General features: G+C 38.1%; 1 protein-coding gene across 1 annotated transcript in view; it reads right to left on the minus strand.

The window, feature by feature from the left end:
- Window positions 1-21,065, minus strand: part of CEP126 (centrosomal protein 126) — a 119,896-nt gene that overhangs the window by 59,366 nt on the left and 39,465 nt on the right. Inside the window, 1 exon segment of the mRNA XM_055422886.2 lies at window positions 8,581-8,726. Within this exon segment, the coding sequence (XP_055278861.2) occupies window positions 8,581-8,726 (146 nt within the window).

The following is a 21,065-nucleotide window of genomic DNA, read 5'->3' on the forward strand; positions in this document are numbered from 1 at the left end:
CTAGAATGTGACTGTGTAAGTCTAAATGGATCTGTCACATAAAGTGTAGTCAGAGCACCTAAGATAACATAGAGCTGGGACTTTATTGAACTTAGTGAACAAGTTACACCAATTGTTTTGTGTGTGATTTGTTAAAAAAATGTTTAGTTGAGCTAGATTACAGCTTGAGATTTGCTCAAGCACTCACCACTTACTATCAAAGAGAATTTAAAAACTACTGTTAAAACTAACTTGGGTCATTTACAAACACTCATTGCTATTTATTGTTGCTATTATCTCATACTCACTGATGAATATTCAAGTCTACATTTTTTGAATATTTATTTTGTATTAGGACTTTATTATTTCATTTAAACTACTAGGCTTCTCTTTCTAGTTCTTTTGCCCTGATAGTCTAACTCCAACAATTCTCTGATAGTTTTCTGACCTCATTAAAACCACCAATCCATCCCTTTTTCATAGCAAGGGGAAGCATTAGCTATCATGCATACTGGGTGAACCTTTGATGTAACTCTAATATTTGAGAATAAACTAAATGTTTATCACAACTTTGTTGTTCTTCATTCATGACAGTAAACTTTCTTAAAATTGTAATTAATATTTTGTACAGGTAACATATTCATATTTAGAAATCAAAAAATATAATACAAATTTGGAAGTTTTGCTCTAACTGGTATTTGTGTATTCTTTCACTGTTTATGCAGATATAAACATACATAAATATATATTCTATTTTTAAAAGTTGAAGAATAGTTAATTTATAATACTATCTTAGTTTCAGGTATACAATCAGATATTCTATATTTTCATAGATTATATTTAAAGTTGTTAAAAATAATGGTTATGTTTCCCCATGAGGTATAATATATCCCTGTTGCTTAACTATTTTATTCATATTAATAGTAGTTTGTATCTTTTAACCCATACCCCTATTTGTCCCGACTTTTTCACTCTCTCCACTGGTAATCACTAGTTTGTTCTCTATATCTCTAAGGCTTTTTTTTTTTAACTTTATTTTATTTGGGCTGCTGTTGGATCTTCGTTGCTTTGTGCAGGCTTTCTCTAGCAGTGGTGAGTGGAAGCTACTCTTGGCTGCGGTGCGCAGGCTTATGGCAGTGGCTTCTGTTGCAGAGCACAGGCTCCAGAGTGTGGGCTCAGTAGTTGTGGCGTGTGGGCTGAGTTGCTCTGTGGCATGTGGAATTTTCCTGGACTAGAGACTGAATCCATGTCCCCTGCACTGACAGACAGATTGCTAAATGCTGCACCACTAGGGAAGTCTTATTTGTTTTTTGTAAACGTACATTCATTTATTTTTTTAAGATTTTCATATAAGTGATGACATATTTCTTTTTAAATGTAAGTTTGTCTATGACATTTTAATAAGCATAACACTAAGTCCATCCACATTACTGCAAATGGTGGAATTTCATTCTTTTTATGGCCGACTAATAGGAGTTGGTGATGGACAGGGAGGCCTGGCATGCTGTGATTCATGGGGTCGCAAAGAGTCGGACACGACTGAGCGACTGAACTGAATTGAATATTCCATTACTGTTTAATATCCCATGAACAGTATGAAAAGGCAAAAAGGTAGGACACTGAAAGATGAACTTCCCAGGTCGGAGGGTGCCGAACATGCTACTGGAGATCAGTGGAGAAATAACTACAGAAAGAATGAAGAGACGGAGCCAAAGAAAAAACAACACACAGTTGTGGATGTGACTGGTGATGGAAGTAAAAGTCCAATGCTGTAAAGAGCAATATTGCATAGGAACCTGGAATGTTAGGTCCATGAATCAAGGCAATTGGAACAGTGAACACTGACATTTTAAGAATCAGCAAACTAAAATGGACAGGAATGGGTAAATTTAACTCAGATGACCATTATATCTACTACTGTGGGCAAGAATTCCTTAGAAGAAACACAGTAGCCATCATAGGCAACAAGAGTCCGAAATGCAGTACTTAAATGCAATCTCAAAAATGACAGAATGATCTCTGTTCGTTTCCAAGGCAAACCATTCAGTATTCCAGTAATCCAAGCCTATGCCCCGAACAGTAATGGTGAAGAAGCTGAAGTTGAATGGGTCTATGAAGACCTACAAGACCTTCTAGAACTAACAGCCAAAAAAGATGTCCTTTTCATTATAGGGGACTGGAATGAAAAAGTAGGAGGTCAAGAAACACCTGGAGTAACAGGCAAATCTGGCCTTAGAGTACACAATGAAGCAGGGCAAAGGCTAACACAGTTTTGCCAAGAGAATGCACTGGTCATAGCAAACACAATTATACAGTGGAAGTGACAGATTCAAGAGATTAGATCTGATAGACAGAGTTCCTGAAGAACTATGGACAGAGGTTCATGACATTGTATAGGAGGCAGGGGATCAAGACCATCCCCAAGAAAAGGAAATGCAAAAAGGCAAAATGGTTGTCGAAGAGGCCTTACAAATAGCTAAGAAAAGAAGAAACATGAAAGGCAAAGGAGAAAAGGGGAGATATACCCATTTGAATACTGCATTTGAATGGAGAGTTACAAAGAATAGCAAGGAGAGATAAGAAAGCCTTCCTCAGTGATCAGTGCAAAGAAATAGAGGAAAAGAATAGAATGGGAAAGACTAGAGATCTCTTCAAGAAAATTAGAGATACCAAGGGAACAGAAGCAGAAGATAGTAAGAAGAGGTGGCAAGAATACACAGAACTGTACAAAAAAGATCTTTATGACCCAGATAATCACGGTGGTGTGATGACTCACCTAGAGCCAGACATCCTGGAATGTGAAGTCAAGTGGGCCTTAGGAGCATCACTATGAACAAAGCTAGTGGAGGTTATGGAATTCCAATTGAGCTATTTCAAATCTTAAAAGATGAGGCTGTGAAAGTGCTGCACTCAATATGTCAGCAAAGTTGGAAAACTCAGCAGTGGCCACAGGACTGGAAAAAGTCAGTTTTCATTCCAATCCCAAAGAAAGACAATGCCAAAGAATGTTCAAACTACTGCACGATTGCATTCATCTCACACGCTACTAAAGTAATGCTCAAAATTCTCCAAGCCAGGCTTTAACAGTATGTGAACCGTGAACTTCCAATGTTCAAGCTAGATCTAGAAAAGGCAGAGGAACCAGAGATCAAATTGCCAACATCTGTTGGATCATCGAAAAAGCAAGAGAGTTCAAGAAAAACATCTACTTCTTATTTATTGACTACGGCAAAGGCTTTGACTGTGTGGATCACAACAAACTGTGGAAAATTTTTCAAGAGATCGGGATACCAGACCACCTGATCTGCCTCTTGAGAAATCTGTATGCAGGTCAGAAAGCAACAGTTAGTACTGGACATGGAACAACAGACTGGTTCCAAATAGGAAAAGGAGTGCATCAAGGCTGTATATTGTCACCCTGCTTATTGAACTTCTATGCAGAGTACATCATGAGAAATGCTGGGCTGGATGAAACACAAGTTGGAATCAAGATTGTCGGGAGAAATATCAATAACCTCAGATATGCAGATGACACCACCTTTATGGCAGAAAGCAAAGAAGAACTAAAAAGCCTCTTGATGAAAATGAAAGAGGAGAGTGAAAAAGTTGGCTTAAAACTCAACATTCAGAAAACTAAGATCATGGCATCTGGTTCCATCACTGTATGGCAAATAGACAGGGAAACAATGGAAACAGTGAGAGACTATTTTTTTTGACTCCAAAATCACTGCAGATGCTGACTGTAGCCATGAAATTAAAAGATGCTTGGTCCTTGGAAGAAAAGTTATGACCAACCTAGACAGCATATTAAAAAGCAGAGACATTACTTTGCAAACAAAAGGTCCGGCTAGTCAAACTATGGTTTTTCCAGTATTCATGTATGGATGTGAGAGTTGGACTGTGAAGAAAGCTGAGCGCTGAAGAATTGATGCTTTTGAATTGTGGTGCTGGAGAAGACTCTTGAGAGTCCCTTGGACTCCAAGGAGATCCAACCAGTCCATCCTAAAGGAGATCAGTCCTGGGTATTGGAAGGACTGATGTTGAAGCTGAAACTCCAATACTTTGGCCACCTGATGTGAAGAAATGACTCACTTGAAAAGACCCTGATCCTGGGAAAGACTGAAGATGGGAGAAGGGGACAACAGAGGATGAGATGGTTGGATGGCATCACCGACTCAATGGACAGAGTTTGAGTAATCTCTGGGATTTGGTGATGGACAGGGAGGCCTGGCATACTGCAGTCCATGGGGTCACAAAGAATTCGGACAGCAATGAGAGAATGAACTTAAGTGAACAGAATATTCCATTATATATCTTTTCCTTAATTCAGTTAGTGTTCTTATCACCATTGCTTTGAATGGTGAAGCACTGAATCCTCTGGTAGACTATTTCTGCTTAATTTTTTTTTTTTTTCTCTTTCCATTGAGATCAATTCCTCTGCTTTCTCAGTTTGCTTAATAGTTTCCATCTGTATGAAATTAGGTGAAACAGTTACCAATTGCTGCCTTGAAGGGGTGTTCTTTTGTGGGAGCAACCCTATATAGCCTGTGTGTCCAAAGGTTTTGGTGGGAGAGCTGGATTTGACATGAACACAAGTCACATCTTTTCTCAAGCTGTGCTTCCATATTACACAGGGCACGCTTCCATATCACTTTGGAAGGATTGGGGCTGGGGCGGAGAGGCTAGGGCCAGAGCTAAGAGTGAGCTAGGGCTTCCTCTGTTGTCAGGGACTACCACCACCCTATCAGGTCCAGGGTTGGGTCCCAAGTTCCTGGAACAGAAGCCCTGAGGAGCAGGTCTGAGCTAGCTCAGGTGTGAGCTTTTCTCTCTCCCAGCATCAGCACTTTGGCCCCTGAGGTGAGCGATGCTTGAGCAAGAGGGGCCAGTATGAGCTCCTAGTGTGTGACCAGTTGCAGTTTGCAACAGTTTGGCCACATAGAGTTTAGGCTGCTTCTGATGTGCTGCCTGTGCAAGTGCCCATAATGGCTGTCCTCACCCAAAGGATGCCACTTTGGTTCTGAACTACCTCTGTGTCTCCTGGCTGAGTTCTTCCTTGGCTGGGGCAACCCTCACTCCAGTGTGGAGCTCAGGCTGGGGTGTACTCCAGAGCAGTTTCAGGAGACCAGCCAGTCAATTGTGCAGTTTCAACTGCCTTCTCTGCCCTCTTTTGGGAATAAGTGTGTGCACACTCCTCCCAAGTGAAGTCCAGGCTTCTTGCAGTCCTCCTGTTAGTCCCACCAGCCCTCCAATCAGCCTAGGGGCTCATCTCCCTTGTGCTGGATACCAGGACGGGGTGTCTAACATGTGGCTTGAACCATTCACTCCCCTGAGAGGATATCTGCCTGTGTAATCTCCCTTTTCCTTTGGGTATCCCTCCGGACACAGGTCCCCAACTGACTGCTTGTCTTTCCTTCCTATCTTATTCTATGAGGATCTTTTTCAGCCTTGGTTGTACAGGAGTCTTTCTGTCAGTTTCCAGTTAGTTTTCAGCAAGAATTTTTCCATATGTAGATATATTTTTGATGTGTTTGTTGGGGGAGGTGAGTTCCGTATCCTCCTATGCCACCATCTTAACTCCTCCCTTAACATACATTCTAATTTCCTCCTTTTCTTACAAAGAAGTCAGAATATTAAGTAGACTCATCTGAACCTTATTTTTATACTTAATAATAAATATATCCTTGAAATTGTATTAAAAAGCAGAGACATCATTTTGCCAACAAAGGTCCATCTAGTTAAAGCCATGGTTTTTCAATGTAGATGTGAGAGCTGGACCATAAAGAAGGCTGGGTGCTGAAGAATTGATGCTTTTGAACTGTGGTGTTGGAGAAGACTCTTGAGAGTCCCTTGGATTGCAAGATCAAACCAGTCAATCCTAAAGGAAATAAACCCTGAATATTCATTGGAAGGACTGATGCTGAAGCTCAATAGTGTGGTCACCTGATGTGAAGAGCCAGCTCATTGGAAAAGACCCTGATGCTGGGAAAGATGGAGGGTAAGAGAAGAAGGGGGAAACAGAGGATGAGATGGTTGGATGGCATCACTGACTCAATGGACATGAGTTTGAGCAAACTCAGGGAGATAGTGGAGGACAGGGAAGCATGGCATGCTGCAGTCCATGGGGTCGCAAAGAGTTGGACACAATGACTGAACAGCAACAAATCCTGGAAATCAGGGATAGATCCAGGTTTTATGAAAGTATAAGGCTTATACAATTTGAGCGCCCAATAATACAATATTACTAATACAAAATTAGGTAGGGACCATAACAGAGAGAGCTTCTGAAACTTGAACCTTATTGACTTCATGGTAAATCTGCGTCTGCTGGACATCATTCCATATCAGTCTGTAAGCTGTTTCCTCTTCTTTCAATAGCTGCATAATATTCCATTGAGTGAATGTACCTGCCATTTGTTTTTACTAACACTTCTGACTTTCTGTACCTAGGCCCTTGGGTAGTCAGCACTCTTTCTGGGCGAATGATACTCACTCAGGAGGGGTGAGTACTCCAAGGCATTTATCACAACTAAGTACATATTCTTTCTTAAGAAAAACTACTTTTTCTTTTGCCTCTTATACAATTTTCTTTATTTGCTTTTATTTCCCAACCTGTTTTCCTGATAACTACTTCTCAAAACCTATTTTCAGTTTTTTTCTACATATAATAAATGCTAGTGTGCATTCAGGTCTTATTTTTAAGCTCTATCTTCAATCTGTGGGCTTCCCTGGTGGCTCAGAGGTTAAAGCGTCTGCCTCCAATGCGGGAGACCCGGGTTCGATCCCTGGGTCGGGAAGATCCCCTGGAGAAGGAAATGGTAACCCACTCCAGTATTCTTGCCTGGAGAATCCCATGGACGGAGGAGCCTGGTAGGCTACAGTCTACGGGGTCGCAAAGAGTCGGACACGACTGAGCGACGGAACGGAACGGATCTTCAATCTGTACTCTATATCTAATATTCACCTTATCTTTGCACATGGGTTCCTTTACCAACTATGGATTTTTTCATCGGTGACTCAAATACAATTTCTGTTCTATATCTTTTTCTTAAACTTGTTAGATTTTTCTAGTTGTTGACTTGATTTCCTCATTTGCATGAATCAAGGAAGACTCAAAATCAGTGCATTTAAAACTTAATGATCTTTCATACCCCTAACTTAATTCTTTTCCCTTATTTGTAATTTTGATTAATATCATCATCCAGGAAAATAATTAATTCATTAACAAAGTAGTTATTGAGTGCTAAACATTTGTGAGGTTTTCTGCTAAGTCCTAGGGGCACTGTTCTCCTAGTCTTTGTTCCAGCACTCTTGATAAATCAGTAACTCAATCTATTGATTATATATCCTGAATATATTACCTATCTCTATATAAAAAGCAGTGCTTTAATTTAGCAGCTTAACACTTCTTGCCACAAATACTTAAATAGTCTACTATTAGTCTACTTTAATATATCCCTACTTCAATTCAGCTTCCATGTTGTGCTAAGAATTATCTTTCTAACAAACAAATCTAATTTTTAGTAAAGACCCCTTGTTTCCTACCTAATATCCATTTTTCCCTTTGTTCTTTGGTACGTAGATGTGCATGCAAGCTCAGTTGTGTCTGACTCTTTTGTGACCCCATGGACTATAGCCTGCTAGGCTCCTCTGTCCATGGAATTTTCTAGGCAAGAATACTGGAGTGGATTGCCATTTCCTACTCAAGGGGATCTTCCCGACCCAGGGATTGAACTCAGGTCTCCTGCATCTTCTGCACTGGCAGACAGATTCTTCACCAGTGTGCTACCTGGGAAGGCCTTATTCCTGGGTAGCACACTCTATATTGTTAGGGGTGGCAATATAGCCACCATAAAGATACTAAAATGGTAAACAAGTATTCTGCTACTCTAAACATTAAGTTTAATTTTCATATTCTGTGTGTGTTATGTATGTGTTTAAAGAAATTATTTACTGCTGAAAATAAAGTTCTAGAATACTGAAAAAAAGTAAATCAATTCAATTAAAAAACCCTATATTTTCCAGTCTCCCTTGCAGATGGAGTTGCCAATTAGATATTAATATAAGCAGATAGATGGGGGCTTTTAGGAAAACAATTTAACAGGAGTTCAGAGGTACACCCTTCTGTCCTTTATATATTTCTTCCTTCCCGTCTACAACACTGACAACATTGACACGATGTCTGGAGCTTTAGCTGTTACCATATGACCAATGAAGGTGAAGCTATAAATCATATACTAAGGGTAGCTGAACTGTGAGACAGGAGTCCGGGTTCCCTGTGATATTAACTTATTAAATCTAAACGTTAAATTGTCTTTTAATGTTAAGCTATTTACTAAATCAGTTTTAAAACGACAACACATTGCAAGCCAGTATGAAGTATAATCAAACTTGTATGCTTTTCAAATTTACCAACAGATCCAACAAAATATTAATTCTTCAAATTAAACCTATATCAAATTGCAATTTTTCATTTGGCAAAAGTCTTATTATTCAAAATGTATAGGCTGCCACTTTGTTTCTTAATTTATTTTATTGTCTACTCAAGTTGAATGTGATTACAATTTTGTTTTTGTTTTTATATTGCTCTAGAAATTAAGGCACCTGTTCTCTTCCGCTGTGAAAAAGGAATGTGGGCACGCTGGAATTTTTCAGTAACTTCTTCAACCTTCTGTTTTCGTTGTTGAAGTATCTGTTCTCTGATTTGGTGTTCTCTTTCTTCTTGTTCTTTTCGTTTTTCTTCAAAAGCTCTATATTTAAAACAGTGCAGACAACAGAATTAGGAAGTATATTTTAAAAAAAATCTCAACACAGAAATAGTTCTAAAACAATGTTTCTAAAACAAGGCATTTATTATATAAATGTTTAGAAACAATGTTTCTAGAACAATGCATTTATTACATAATAGTGCATTCATATTTCAAACATTGAAAATAAAAAAATGTTTAATTACTTAGAAAAAACAACTTTTAAGTTAAAAAAGGCCATTTGTTAACAGTTTGAATATCTTTGCAAGGAGTAATTTCAGAATCTTACCTAGGCCTTTTGCAACTAAAAGAAGGCATGTAATGAACCTCTTTCTAACTTGGGGCAGGCCTGCACACACTTCCCATTTTCAGTTTCCAAACCCTGCTGTGGAAAAAGTCTCTTCTAAAAAGCTACATTATTTTCTGTACTGTGAAGAAAATAACTGATTGGTAAAAGAATAAGCCTTGCAAATTATGTAGTAGCCAGGAAGATAATGTGTATTTCTCTTTTAGCCAAAAGTTTGAAACTGGCAGTCATGTTAAGTCTGAGTTCTGCTAAAAATTCAGACAATTTACATAAAAATCATGATTCTCAATTTCTTTTGAAAACAAGAAAGACTTGACAACCCTGGACTCTTTATTCACTTATGGTTAGAAACATCTTCCCATAATTCTTACCATCCTCTATTTTTCTTTTTTTAAATTATTTTTTAATTTTTTATACTATGGAGGTATAACAGATTTACAGGAGAGTTAGGAAGTACAGAACAAGGTTACATATAATTCCTCTATATATTACAACTGTATTTTTAAGTAGATAAATTAAGATTTTTAGTTGGAGTTTTAATATCAAACTCTCAAAAATTACTAGAATGACTATACAGAGAAGTAGAAGGATACAGTAGGTCTGCAAAGCACTAAATATCAATTCAGTATAATTAAGATTTATACAATTTTCGTACAAATTCTATTCAAGTTCTCATAAACTATAAACTAGGAGACACTGGAACATATACAGGGACATAAAACAAGGTGCAAAAATTTCATTGTCTAAAGGTATTGAAATCGTACAGAGTTTGTTCCCTTATCATTGTAGAATTATATTAGAAATTGTATTTGAAAATAACCAACATATTTTAAATATTTGAAAATAACCAACAAGTGCAATGTGACATTTACCAAGAGAAATCTTTGACTTAGCCACTGAAAACCTCAATAAAGTTATAAGACTGAAAAATCAGAGGGTGATTGCATAGAAGACATATTTAAATGAGAAATTAGCATTAAAATGAAAAATTAATATCAAAGATATTTATAAAAAATCCCATGGATTTGGAAATTAAATGTTCACTTTTAAATGATGGGTGTATTTAAGAAGCCATAACAAGGAAAATTAGAAAATATCTGTAATAGAATACAAATGAAAAGAGAATTTACTAGAATTTGTTGCATGCAGCTGAAGCTGCTCAATGCAACTAAATACAATGCGGAGTCTTGAATAAGGTATGAAAACAAATAATGGACACTAGCATAAAATTTTGTGAAATCTGAACAAAATCTGTACTTTAGTTAATAATACTGTCAGTCAGTTCAGTCGCTCAGTCGTGTCCGACTCTCCGCGACCCCATGAATCACAGCACGCCAGGCCTCCCTGTCCATCACCAACTCCCGGAGTTCACTCAAACTCATGTCCACAGAATCGGTGATGCCATCCAGCCATCTCATTCTCCGTCGTCCCCTTCTCCTCCCGCCCCCAACCTTTCCCAGCATCAGAGTCTTTTCCAGTGAGTCAACTCGTCTCATGAGGTGGCCAAAGTATTGGAGTTTCAGCTTTAGCATCAGTCCCTCCAATGAACATCCAGGATTGATCTCCTTTAGAATGGACTGGTTGGATCTCCTTGCAGTATAAGGGACTCTCAAGAGTCTTCTCCAACACCACAGTTCAAAAGCATCGATTCTTCGGCGATCAGCTTTCTTCACATCACATGTTAATTTCTTTGTTGTTGTTAACAGCATAGTATTCTTTATATCCTCAGAACTGGATTAGAAGTTTCAAGCCTCATTCAATTTTTTTTAAATTGCTAAGATAATAAATTTTCTAGACTATTAGCAGTAATACTAGATGCCAAAATACATGGAATTATATTCAAAGTTTTGTTCAGTTCAGTTCAGTTCAGTCGCTCAGTCGTGTCCGACTCTTAGCGACCCCATGAACCACAGCACGCCAGGCCTCCCTGTCCATCACCAACTCCCAGAGTTCACTCAAACTCATGTCCATCGAGTCGGTGATGCCATCCAGCCATCTCATTCTCTGTCGTCCCCGTCTCCTCCTACCCCCAACCCCTCCCAGCATCAGAGTCTTTTCCAGTGAGTCAACTCGTCGCATGAGGTGGCCAAAGTATTGGAGTTTCAGCTTTAGCATAAGTCCTTCCAATGAACACCCAGAATTTATCTCCTTTAGAATGGACTGGAATATAAATTAGAAATCTAGTATTCTATTCATACTAAGTCAAACAAGAGGAGTCAAAATGTCACAAATCTTTTAGCTCAGCAAAAATTCATAAATTTTCTAAAAACATATATATCATACACTATATATATGTATACAAAAGCTTTTATACTACGCTTGAGAAAGAACAACAAAAAAAAGAGATGGACAAATTGGAAAACATAAACTAAATGAAATGGGAGCACTAAATATCAAACAGAGAAAGTGAAACAAACTAGATAAAAGTAAAAGGTCATCATATAGTCCAGTTGTTTTTAAACATGTTTTTCATTAGAAGCACAATTGGAGCTTTGGAGAAAAAAGCAATACCTGGACATTTTTATTTTTCAAAAACTTCCAAGATAATTCTGATATGCATCTGGATTTTAAAAAGTAATTCCAAGTTTTTGTATTAAATGGTAGTTTTAGTGATATAGAATTCTATTGCTTTCTATTGACCAATCATGATCCAATGGTATTAGGTGAATAACAGTTACATAATCACAATAGTAAAAGATGTTTATCAGTTTTCACAATCAATAGCCAGACAAAAAATAAAAGATAACTACAATGGCAAGTCATAATGGAAAAATGATTAACCTAACAATATAAATAGTTATATATAATTTGGTGGGTTAAGTAGACTGATGTGGTAAGTGAAAGTTCATACATGCACATGATTTCATTTGCCCATCCAGTTTATGTCTTTTGGTTGGTGGATTTAATCCAATTACATTTAAGGTAATTATCGATATATATGATCGATCTTATTACTATTTTCTTAATTGTTTTGGGTTTATTTCTTATATGTCTTTTCCTACTTTTGTGTTTCCTGCCTAGAGAAGTTCCTTTAGCATTTGTTGTAAAACTGGTTTGGTGGTGCTGAATTCTATTAACTTTTGCTTCTGATTTCTGGAAAGTTTTTGATTTCTCTGTCAAATCTAAATGAAAGTCTTACTGGGTAGAGTATTCTTGGTTGTAGGTTCTTCCCTTTTATTGGTTTAAATACATCATGCCATTCCCTTCTAGCTTGTAGATTTTCTGTTGAGCAACCAGTTGATAAACTTTATCATCTTTCCCTTGTTTAATGTTTTATCTTTGTCTTTGATTTTAATCATTTTGATTACTATATGTCTTGGTGTGTTCCTCCTTGGGTTTATCCTAGCTGGGACTCTGCACTTCCTGGACCTGACTGACTCTTTCCATGTCAGGTAAGCTTTAAGTTATTATCTCTTCAAATATTTTCTCAGGTCTTTTCTCTCTCTCTCCTCCTTCTAGGACCCCCTGTAATGTGAATGCTGTTTAAATAGGACCCCTATCCATGTTGAGTTTCATGTTGTCCCAGAGGTCTCTTAGGCTATCTTCACTTTTTTTCATTCTTTTTTCTATATTCGGTTGTGCTGTAGTGATTTCCACCATTCTGTCCTCCAGGCAACTTATCTGTTTTTCTGCAATATTTCTTCTAGTGTATCTCTGTTTGTTCTTTAGTTTTTCTAAGTCTTTGGTAAACATTTCTTGCATCTTCTCCATTGTTTTCCCAAGATCCTGGATCATCTTCACTATCATTATTCTGAAATCTTTTTCTGGAAGGTTGCCTATCTCCACTTCATTTAGTTGTTTTTCTGGGATTATATCTTGTCTCTTCATCTGGGACATAGCCCTCTGCTTTTTCATTCTGATTAACTTTCTGTAATGTGGCTTTTGTTCAAGCTGCTGTGGGATTGTGGTTATTCTTGCTTCTTCTGTCTGCCCCCTGGCAGATGAGACTAAGAAGCTTGTGTAAGCATCTGATGGGAGAGACCTGGGGTTCAGAAAAGCTAGGTCTTGCTCTGGTGGACAGGCCCACATTCAGTAAAACTTTAATCCAATTATTTGATGATTGGTGGGGTTGCACTCCGTCACTGTTAGTTGTTTGGCCTGAAATGACCCAGTCCTGGGTTCTACTGGCTCTACGGTAGGGTTACTGGCAAACTCCAAGAGGACTTACACCAAGAGGCATCTTCCAGGACTGCTACTGCTGCTACCACTGCTCCTGTCCCTGTGTGAGCCACTGCAGACCCATGCCTCCACAGAAGACTCTCTAGCACTAGCAGGTAGGACTGGTCAGTCTCCTGTGGGGTTGCTTCTTCTTTCCCCACAGAGTGGGGAAGCAGTCTTGGTGGGTCTTAATGCATACAAGATTTTGTTTTGCCTTCCAAGAGTGGAGTCTCTGTTTTCCCCAGTTGTGTGGAAGTTCTATAATCAAATCCCACTGGTCTTTAGATTCCTTGTGGATTCCCAATCCCTTTGCTGAATCCCCAGGCTGGGAATCCTGACATGAGGCTCCAAACCTTCACCACAGTGAGAGAACTTCTTTGGTATTATTCTCCAGATTGTGGGTCACCCACACAACAGACATGGAATTTGATTTTTTCATGTTTGTGCCCCTTCTACCATCTTGCTGTCGCTTCTTCTTGGTCTCTGGATGTGGGACATCTTTTTTTTTTTTGGTTGGTTCCAGTATCCTCCTGTCAAAGGTTGTTCAAGAGCTAGTTGTGAGTTTGGTGCTCTTGCAGGAGGAAATGAATGAATGTCCTTCTATTCTACCATCTTGAACTGGAAAGCCTCCCATTCTCTATTTTTCTTATCTTTCCTATTTCATTTATTTCTGACTGTCCCTAGGCACTTGGTTTTATATTCAAAGAACTCATATGAAAAATTTAATTTTGTTCATAAAAATGTGTGTGTTTGAGTGTGTCAATAATATCTCCTAGGTAATAAAAAATTGAAGGCACACTGGTACGACTTACTGGAAGAGAAACTGTCAAGTATCTCTTGGCACTACATCGGGTTGGGAGGTGGTTGGCAAGAACTCTTTAAATTTTTTAATGTCATAGGTCACTATTAACCAACCTTCTAAAGATCTCCACTGGCTGGAACTATCTGAATGACTACTATATTTATAAAAAGACCCAGAAAATTACAACTGTTAACAAGGACACGGAGAAATTGAAACCTTTATGCATTGCTGGTGGGATTGTAAAACAAATAGCTGCTGTAAAACATGGTATAGTGAGCCCTCAGAAAATTACATTTAATTACCATACGATTACACTTCTGGGAATATACCACAAAGAAGTGAAATCAGGGACTCAAATATATGTTTGTATACTTATGCTCATAGTTGCATTATTCAAATAGCCAAAAGGTGGAAGTAACTCAAGCATCCACTGACAGATGAATGGATAATCAAAATGTCACATTCACATGGACTGGAAAAGGTCAGTCTTCATTCCAATCCCAAAGAAAAGCAATGCCAAAGAATGCTCAAACTACCGCACAATTGCACTCATCTCACACGTTAGTAAAGTCATGCTCAAAATTCTCCAAGCCAGGCTTCAGCAATATGTGAACCATGAACTTCCAGATGTTCAAGCAGGTTTTAGAAAAGGCAGAGGAACCAAAGATCAAATTGCCAACTCCGCTGGATCATGGAGAAAGCAAGAGAGTTCCAGAAAAACATCTATTTCTGCTTCATTGACTATGCCAAAGCCTTTGACTGTGTGGATCACAATAAACTGTGGAAAATTCTGAAAGAGATGGGAATACCAGACCACCTGACCTGCCTCTTGAGAAACCTGTATGCAGGTCAGGAAGCAACAGTTAGAACTGGACATGGAACAACAGACTGGTTCCAAATAGGAAAAGGAGTACGTCAAGGTTGTATATTGTCACCCTGCTTATTTAACTTATATGCAGAGTACATCATGAGGAATGCTGGGCTGGAAGAAGCACAAGCTGGAATAACCTCAGATATGCAGATGACACCACCCTTATGGCAGAAAGTGAAGAGGAACTCAAAAGCCTCTTGATGAAAGTGAAAGAGGAGAGTGAAAAGGTTGGCTTGAAGCTCAACATTCAGAAAACAAAGACCATGGCATCTGGTCCCATCACTTCATGGGAAATAGATGTGGAAACAGTAGAAACAGTGGCTGACTTTATTTTTTTGGGCTCCAAAATCACTGAAGATGCTGATTGCAGCCAGGAAATTAAAAGACGCTTACTCCTTGGAAGGAAAGTCATGACCAACCTAGATAGCATATTAAAAAGCAGAGACATTACTTTGCCAACCAAGGTCTGTCTAGTCAAGGCTATGGTTTTTCCTGTGGTCATGTATGAATGTAAGAGTTGGACTGTGAAGAAAGCTGATCGCTGAAGAATTGATGCTTTTGAACTGTGGTGCTGGAGAAGACTCTTGATAGTCCCTTGGACTGCAAGGAGATCCAACCAGTCCATTCTAGAGGAGATCAATCCTGGGTCTTCATTGGAAAGACTGATGGTAAAACTGAAACTCCAATACTTTGGCCACCTCACGTGACGAGTTGACTCGCTGGAAAAGAGTCTGAGGCTAGGAGGGATTGGGGGTGGGAGGAGATGGGGACGACAGTGAATGAGATAGCTGGATGGCATCACAGACTCGATGGACATGAGTTTGAGTGAAGTCCGGGAGTTGGTGATGGACAGGGAGGCCTGGCGTACTGTGATTCATGGGGTTGCAAAGAGTCGGACACGACTGAGCGACTGAACTGAACTGAACTGAACTGAAAAATAAAGGAAATTCTGACACATACTATAACATGGATGAACCTTGAAGATATTCTGCTGAGTTAAATAAGTCAATCACAAAAGGAAAAATCTTATATAATTTCGCTTATGTGAAGTACCCAGGCTAAGAGATGTTGGTTTGATTCCCGGGTTGGGAAGATCCCCTGCAGGAGGGCCTAGTAACCCACTCGAGTATTCTTGCCTGGAGAATCTCATGGACAGAGGAGCCTAGTGGGTTACAGTCCATGGGGTTGCAGAGTCAGACACGACTGAAGGGACTTAGCATGCATGCATACATATGAGGTACCTAGAGTAGTCAAATTCATAGAGACAGAAAGTGCAATACTGGTGGCCAGGGGCTGAAGGGAGTGAGGGTGAGCAGTTAGTATTTAATAGGCACAGAGTTTCAGCTGAGAAGGCAAAAAAGGTCTGGAGATGGATGATGGTGGTGGTTACACAACACTGTGAATGTACCTAATGTCGCAACTATACACTTAAAGGGCTTCCCTTGTGGCTCAGCGGGTAAAGAACCACTCTCAGAGCAGGAGACCTGGGTTGGGAAGATCCCCTGGGGAAGGGAAAGGCTACCCACTCCAGGATTCTGGCCTGGAGAAATATTTTATATCCTTTTTGTACTAAGTGTTGCTTTATATTTAAATTTGGACTAGTTATATCCTAAGTGCTCAATGGACATATCAGACTAGCAGCTATTTTAATAAACTTTTCTGGTAGGCGGTTTGGTTTTCTGAAGAAGGAAGAGCTTTCACAGCAGATAAAGACTTAATAATAAGGAAGCTAGGTTAGAAACTAAGAAGGCCTGTAAAAGGATTAATACAACTTCTTCAATAATTTTCTCTTAATCCACAGGAAAACACATAGTTGTCATTTAATTTTATAAAAATTTTGTTTTAAAACAGTTTCCTTTAATTATTCTAATACAGTGGTTCACAACCCTGGGATATTTCCTCTTCCCTGGGTGCTTACAAATTTGTGAAGGAGTTTTGATTGTCACAAGAATTAGGGTGGTTGAATGCACTATCTGTCCTTTAATCTGGCCAATGTGAAGCTTACTCTAGACAAAACTGTATATCTGAGAGGTGGCTTGAGAAATCCTTGGCTGTCCAGATGCTTAAGGGAATTTGTCAAATAAAAAAATCTTTTTTTCTGTAATTCAAATATGTAAAGTGGTTCATTAATAGCTTATATCTGAGTCATCAGGTAAGACACTAAACATTTACTTGGCATAGCAGACACAAAAATAGGGAAACAAGTTATTTGTTGTTTAGAATCTTAAAACAGGAAAAATGAATTATAACCACTTTACTGTTACTGAAAAGACAGAAGATTCTGAAAAGATTCTAGTAAGCAAGAAATAATAATTGCAAATTTGTTATATATTATTTCATGGCAAATAAATGGGGAAACAATGGAAACAGTGACAGACTTTATTTTCTTGGGCTTCAAAATCACTGCAGATGGTGACTGCAGCCATGAAATTAAAAGACACTTGCTCCTTGGAAGCAAAGCTATGACCAACCTAGATAGCATATTAAAAAGCAGAGACATGACTTTACCAATAAAGGTCTGTCTAGTCAAAGCTATGATTTTTCTAGTAGTCAAGTATGGATATGAGAGTTCGACCATAAAGAAAGCTGAATGCTGAAGAATTGATGCTTATGAACTTTGGCGTTGGAGAAGACACTTGAGAGGCCCTTGGACTCCAAGAAGATCAAACCTGTCCTTACGAAAGGAAATCAGTCCTGAATACTCCTTGGAAGGACTGATGCTGAAGCTGAAACTCCAATACTTATGGAAGAACTGACTCATTAGAAAAGACTCTGATGCTAGGAAAGGTTGAAGGCAGGAGGAGAAAAGGATGACAGAGGATAAGATGGTTAGATGGCATCACCAACTTGATGGACGTGAGTTGGAGCAAGCTCTGGGAGTTGGTGATGAACAGGGAAGTCTGGTGTGCTGCAGTCCATGGGGTCACAAAGAGTCAGACACGACTGAGCGACTGAACTGAACTGATCCATTATTACTCTTGTAAGAGAGTGAAGATATAATTGATGTTTACGTTGGCTTTATATTAGCAGATTGTTATTGTTTAGTCACTAAGTTATGTCTGACTCCCACCCAGGCTCCTTTGTCCATGGGATTTCCAAAGCAAGGATACTGGACTGGGTTGCCATTTCCTTTTCTGGGGATCTTCCTGACCCAGGGATTGAACCTATGTCTCCTGCATTGGCAAGAGGGTTCTTTATTACTGAGTCACCAAGGAAGCCCTTGTATTAGGAGAGACAGACTAGCAAATGTATGAGAACATTTTATAGCTTGAATACTTAAAGGGAAATAAAAACGTACTGAAGAAAGAAATGAAAGTTATTTTAAAAAAGAAGTAAGTGGAAGTTTGGGGGCTGAAAAGTACAATATCTGAAAGAAAAATTTCCACTAATAGGCTTAGTAGCAGATTACTGATAGCACAAGAGTCAGTAAACTTAGTCAGAGGACTAATTAGACATCCTCTAGTCTGAACAACAGCACAGAGGAGAGGGCAAAAGAATGAGTAACAACTTTAGTTACCTGTGTGTCACCAAATGGAAAGTGGTCATTATTATGTGTCTGTAGTACAATATATGTATAATTGGAGTTCCAGAAATAGGAGGGAAAGAGAATAAGGCAGAAAATGTCTGAAGAACTATGGCCTGAAAATTTCCAAATTTGGTGAAAAACATCAAGTTACAGATAAGAGCAGTTCAGTGAACTCCCATAAAGATAAATACCAAACCACAGACCTAGGTAATTTAAGTCAAACTAATGAAAACCAAACATAAAATATTAAAAGTAGTTACAGAAAAAAAGATATACTACATATACAGGAATAAAATAGGAATGACAGCTAATGTTTCATAAGAATGACAGCTAACTTCTCCATGAGAAACATGGGTCAGAAGACAAGAGAGTGGCCTTTTTATAGTGCTAAAGGAAATAGTTGTTAACTCAGAACTGTGGATTCAGTGCAACTATCTTTTAAAACTGAAAGTAAAATAAAGTTATCTTCAGATAAACAAAAGCTGAGAGTATTGCCAGATGTCCTGTACTACAAGAAATGCCAAAGGAAGTTCTTCAGGCTAAAGGGAAATTACACCAGATGGAAACATGGATCTACGCAAAGGAATGAAGAACACTGAAAACAATAAATATGTAGGTAAATGGAAAAGGGTATATTAATTCTCTCTTCCTCAACTGTTAAAAAGACAACTGGAGGTTTAATACAAAAAATACAATATTGTATTTTGGTTTATAACATGTATAGGTATAAAAGAAATGACAAAAATAGCACAAAGGATGCCAGGGAGATGGGTAAACATAATTAAAATGTTGAAAGATCATTATACTTTATGTGAAATGATCTAATATTAATTATAAACAGTTAAGAATAAATACTGCAATTCCAAGAGGAGCCACTGAAAAAAGGAAAACTGAAAAAAAAAACTTTTTTTTTTTTTTACTAAGTCAAAGGAAGACAGGAAGGAGGAAACACAAATAATAGAAAAAATAAAGAATTAATAGAAAACAAAGTTAAATTATAGACCTAAATCAAACCATTTCAATAATTATTAAATGTAAATGAACTAAACACTCTATTTAAAAAGCAGAGTCTTGGTTTTGGGCGATAATTCTCTATGAATATTTCATGTTTCTACATAGTTCAGGTCCTCTTTGAAGGCATTTACAGCCTAGTTAAAAATGTTTGTATAAGGAGACATTCCAGGATGGTAAAGCTTAGAAAGGTCTTTCTTCCTGGAGACAATCTGGGGTAGTAAAGATAGAGATCTCTACTTGTTTACATTCCAGAGTAAAGATAAAATGTCTCTCTGGAGGGGAGGATGGGGAGCAGCAATGTATAAGATTCAGTTCAGTTCAGTCGCTCAGTTGTGACCGACTCTTTGCGACCCCATGAATCACAGCACGCCAGGCCTCCCTGTCCATTACCAACTACTGGAGTTCACTCAAACTCATGTCCATAGAGTTGGTGATGCCATCCAGCCATCTCATTCTCTGTCGTCCCCTTCTCCTCCCGCCCCCAGTCCTTCCCAGCATTAGAGTCTTTCCCAGTGAGTCAACTCTTAGACTTGCCCAATTTTGTGCTTCCTACTCTGTAATGAACCCTACTGCATATATAACTGCTGTGGCCTTCACTGCATTGCTCTTTGGGGCCTGGAGGTTGGGAATTGACACAAGATATTCTTTGGCTATTGCTTTTCCTATGGAAAGTCTATCTTCGAATTAGGGGGGTTATGTTTTTCTTTTAGCCTGCCACAACATATATGAAGTTGTGTAAGCTAAATCATTAGCTTGCAAGCTGGTTAAAAATCTTAGACCTTTCATAGTTATTCACAGTTTATAACTGAAACACTTGCTAAATTGGCTATAAAGCAAAACCCAAGAGGACCACTGCAAATACAGATTGGATGAAAGCCAAAGGATGAAAAAGCAGAAAAAAAAAACTATATATATATAAAAAATATATATTATATATATTAATACCAGATAAAGTAGGCCTTAAGACAGGAGTATTACAAGAGATGAAAAACAACATTTCATAATGAGAGAAGCATCAGTTTATCAGGAAAACATAAAAATCATAAATATGTATGCACTTAAATAACAGAGCATCAAGATACATCATGCAAACAGAACTAAAGAGAGGAACTGATAAATCCACAATCATAGTTGCATGTTGTAACATCCCACTCTTAATAACTGATAGAACAACCAAATAAATAATATCAGTAAGAATATAGAAGATTTGAAGAGCACTATCAACTACTTTGACCTTGTTATTTATAGAACTGTTTATAACCAACAACTGTTTTAGATATAACATGTACATTCTATTCAAGTACACCATAAGAAATCTTAGGTAGGGCCATAACATATATGCCAATGGCTCTCATAATATTTAAATCCTACAGAACACGTTCTCTGACCAAAAAATTAGAAATCAATTATGATATCTAAGAAAGCACCAAATAAATGGAAATTAAAAACCACCACAGCAATATTCCTAGATAAGCCACAGGTCAAAGAAGAAATCAAAAGTAAAGAAAACTTTTTAAATTACCTGAAAATGCAAATACAGCATATATCAAACCTGTTAAATGTAGTTATAAGATTGTTAAGAGGGAAATAGCTTTAAAAGCCTATATTAGAAAAATAGAATGGTTTAAAATCAATAATTTAATTTTTATTTTAAGGTGTTAGAA

The sequence above is a fragment of the Moschus berezovskii genome, chromosome 14, assembly GCF_049115385.1.
Source record: "Moschus berezovskii isolate FMDL1 chromosome 14, NW_MosBer_1.0, whole genome shotgun sequence".
Lineage (NCBI taxonomy): Eukaryota > Metazoa > Chordata > Mammalia > Artiodactyla > Moschidae > Moschus > Moschus berezovskii.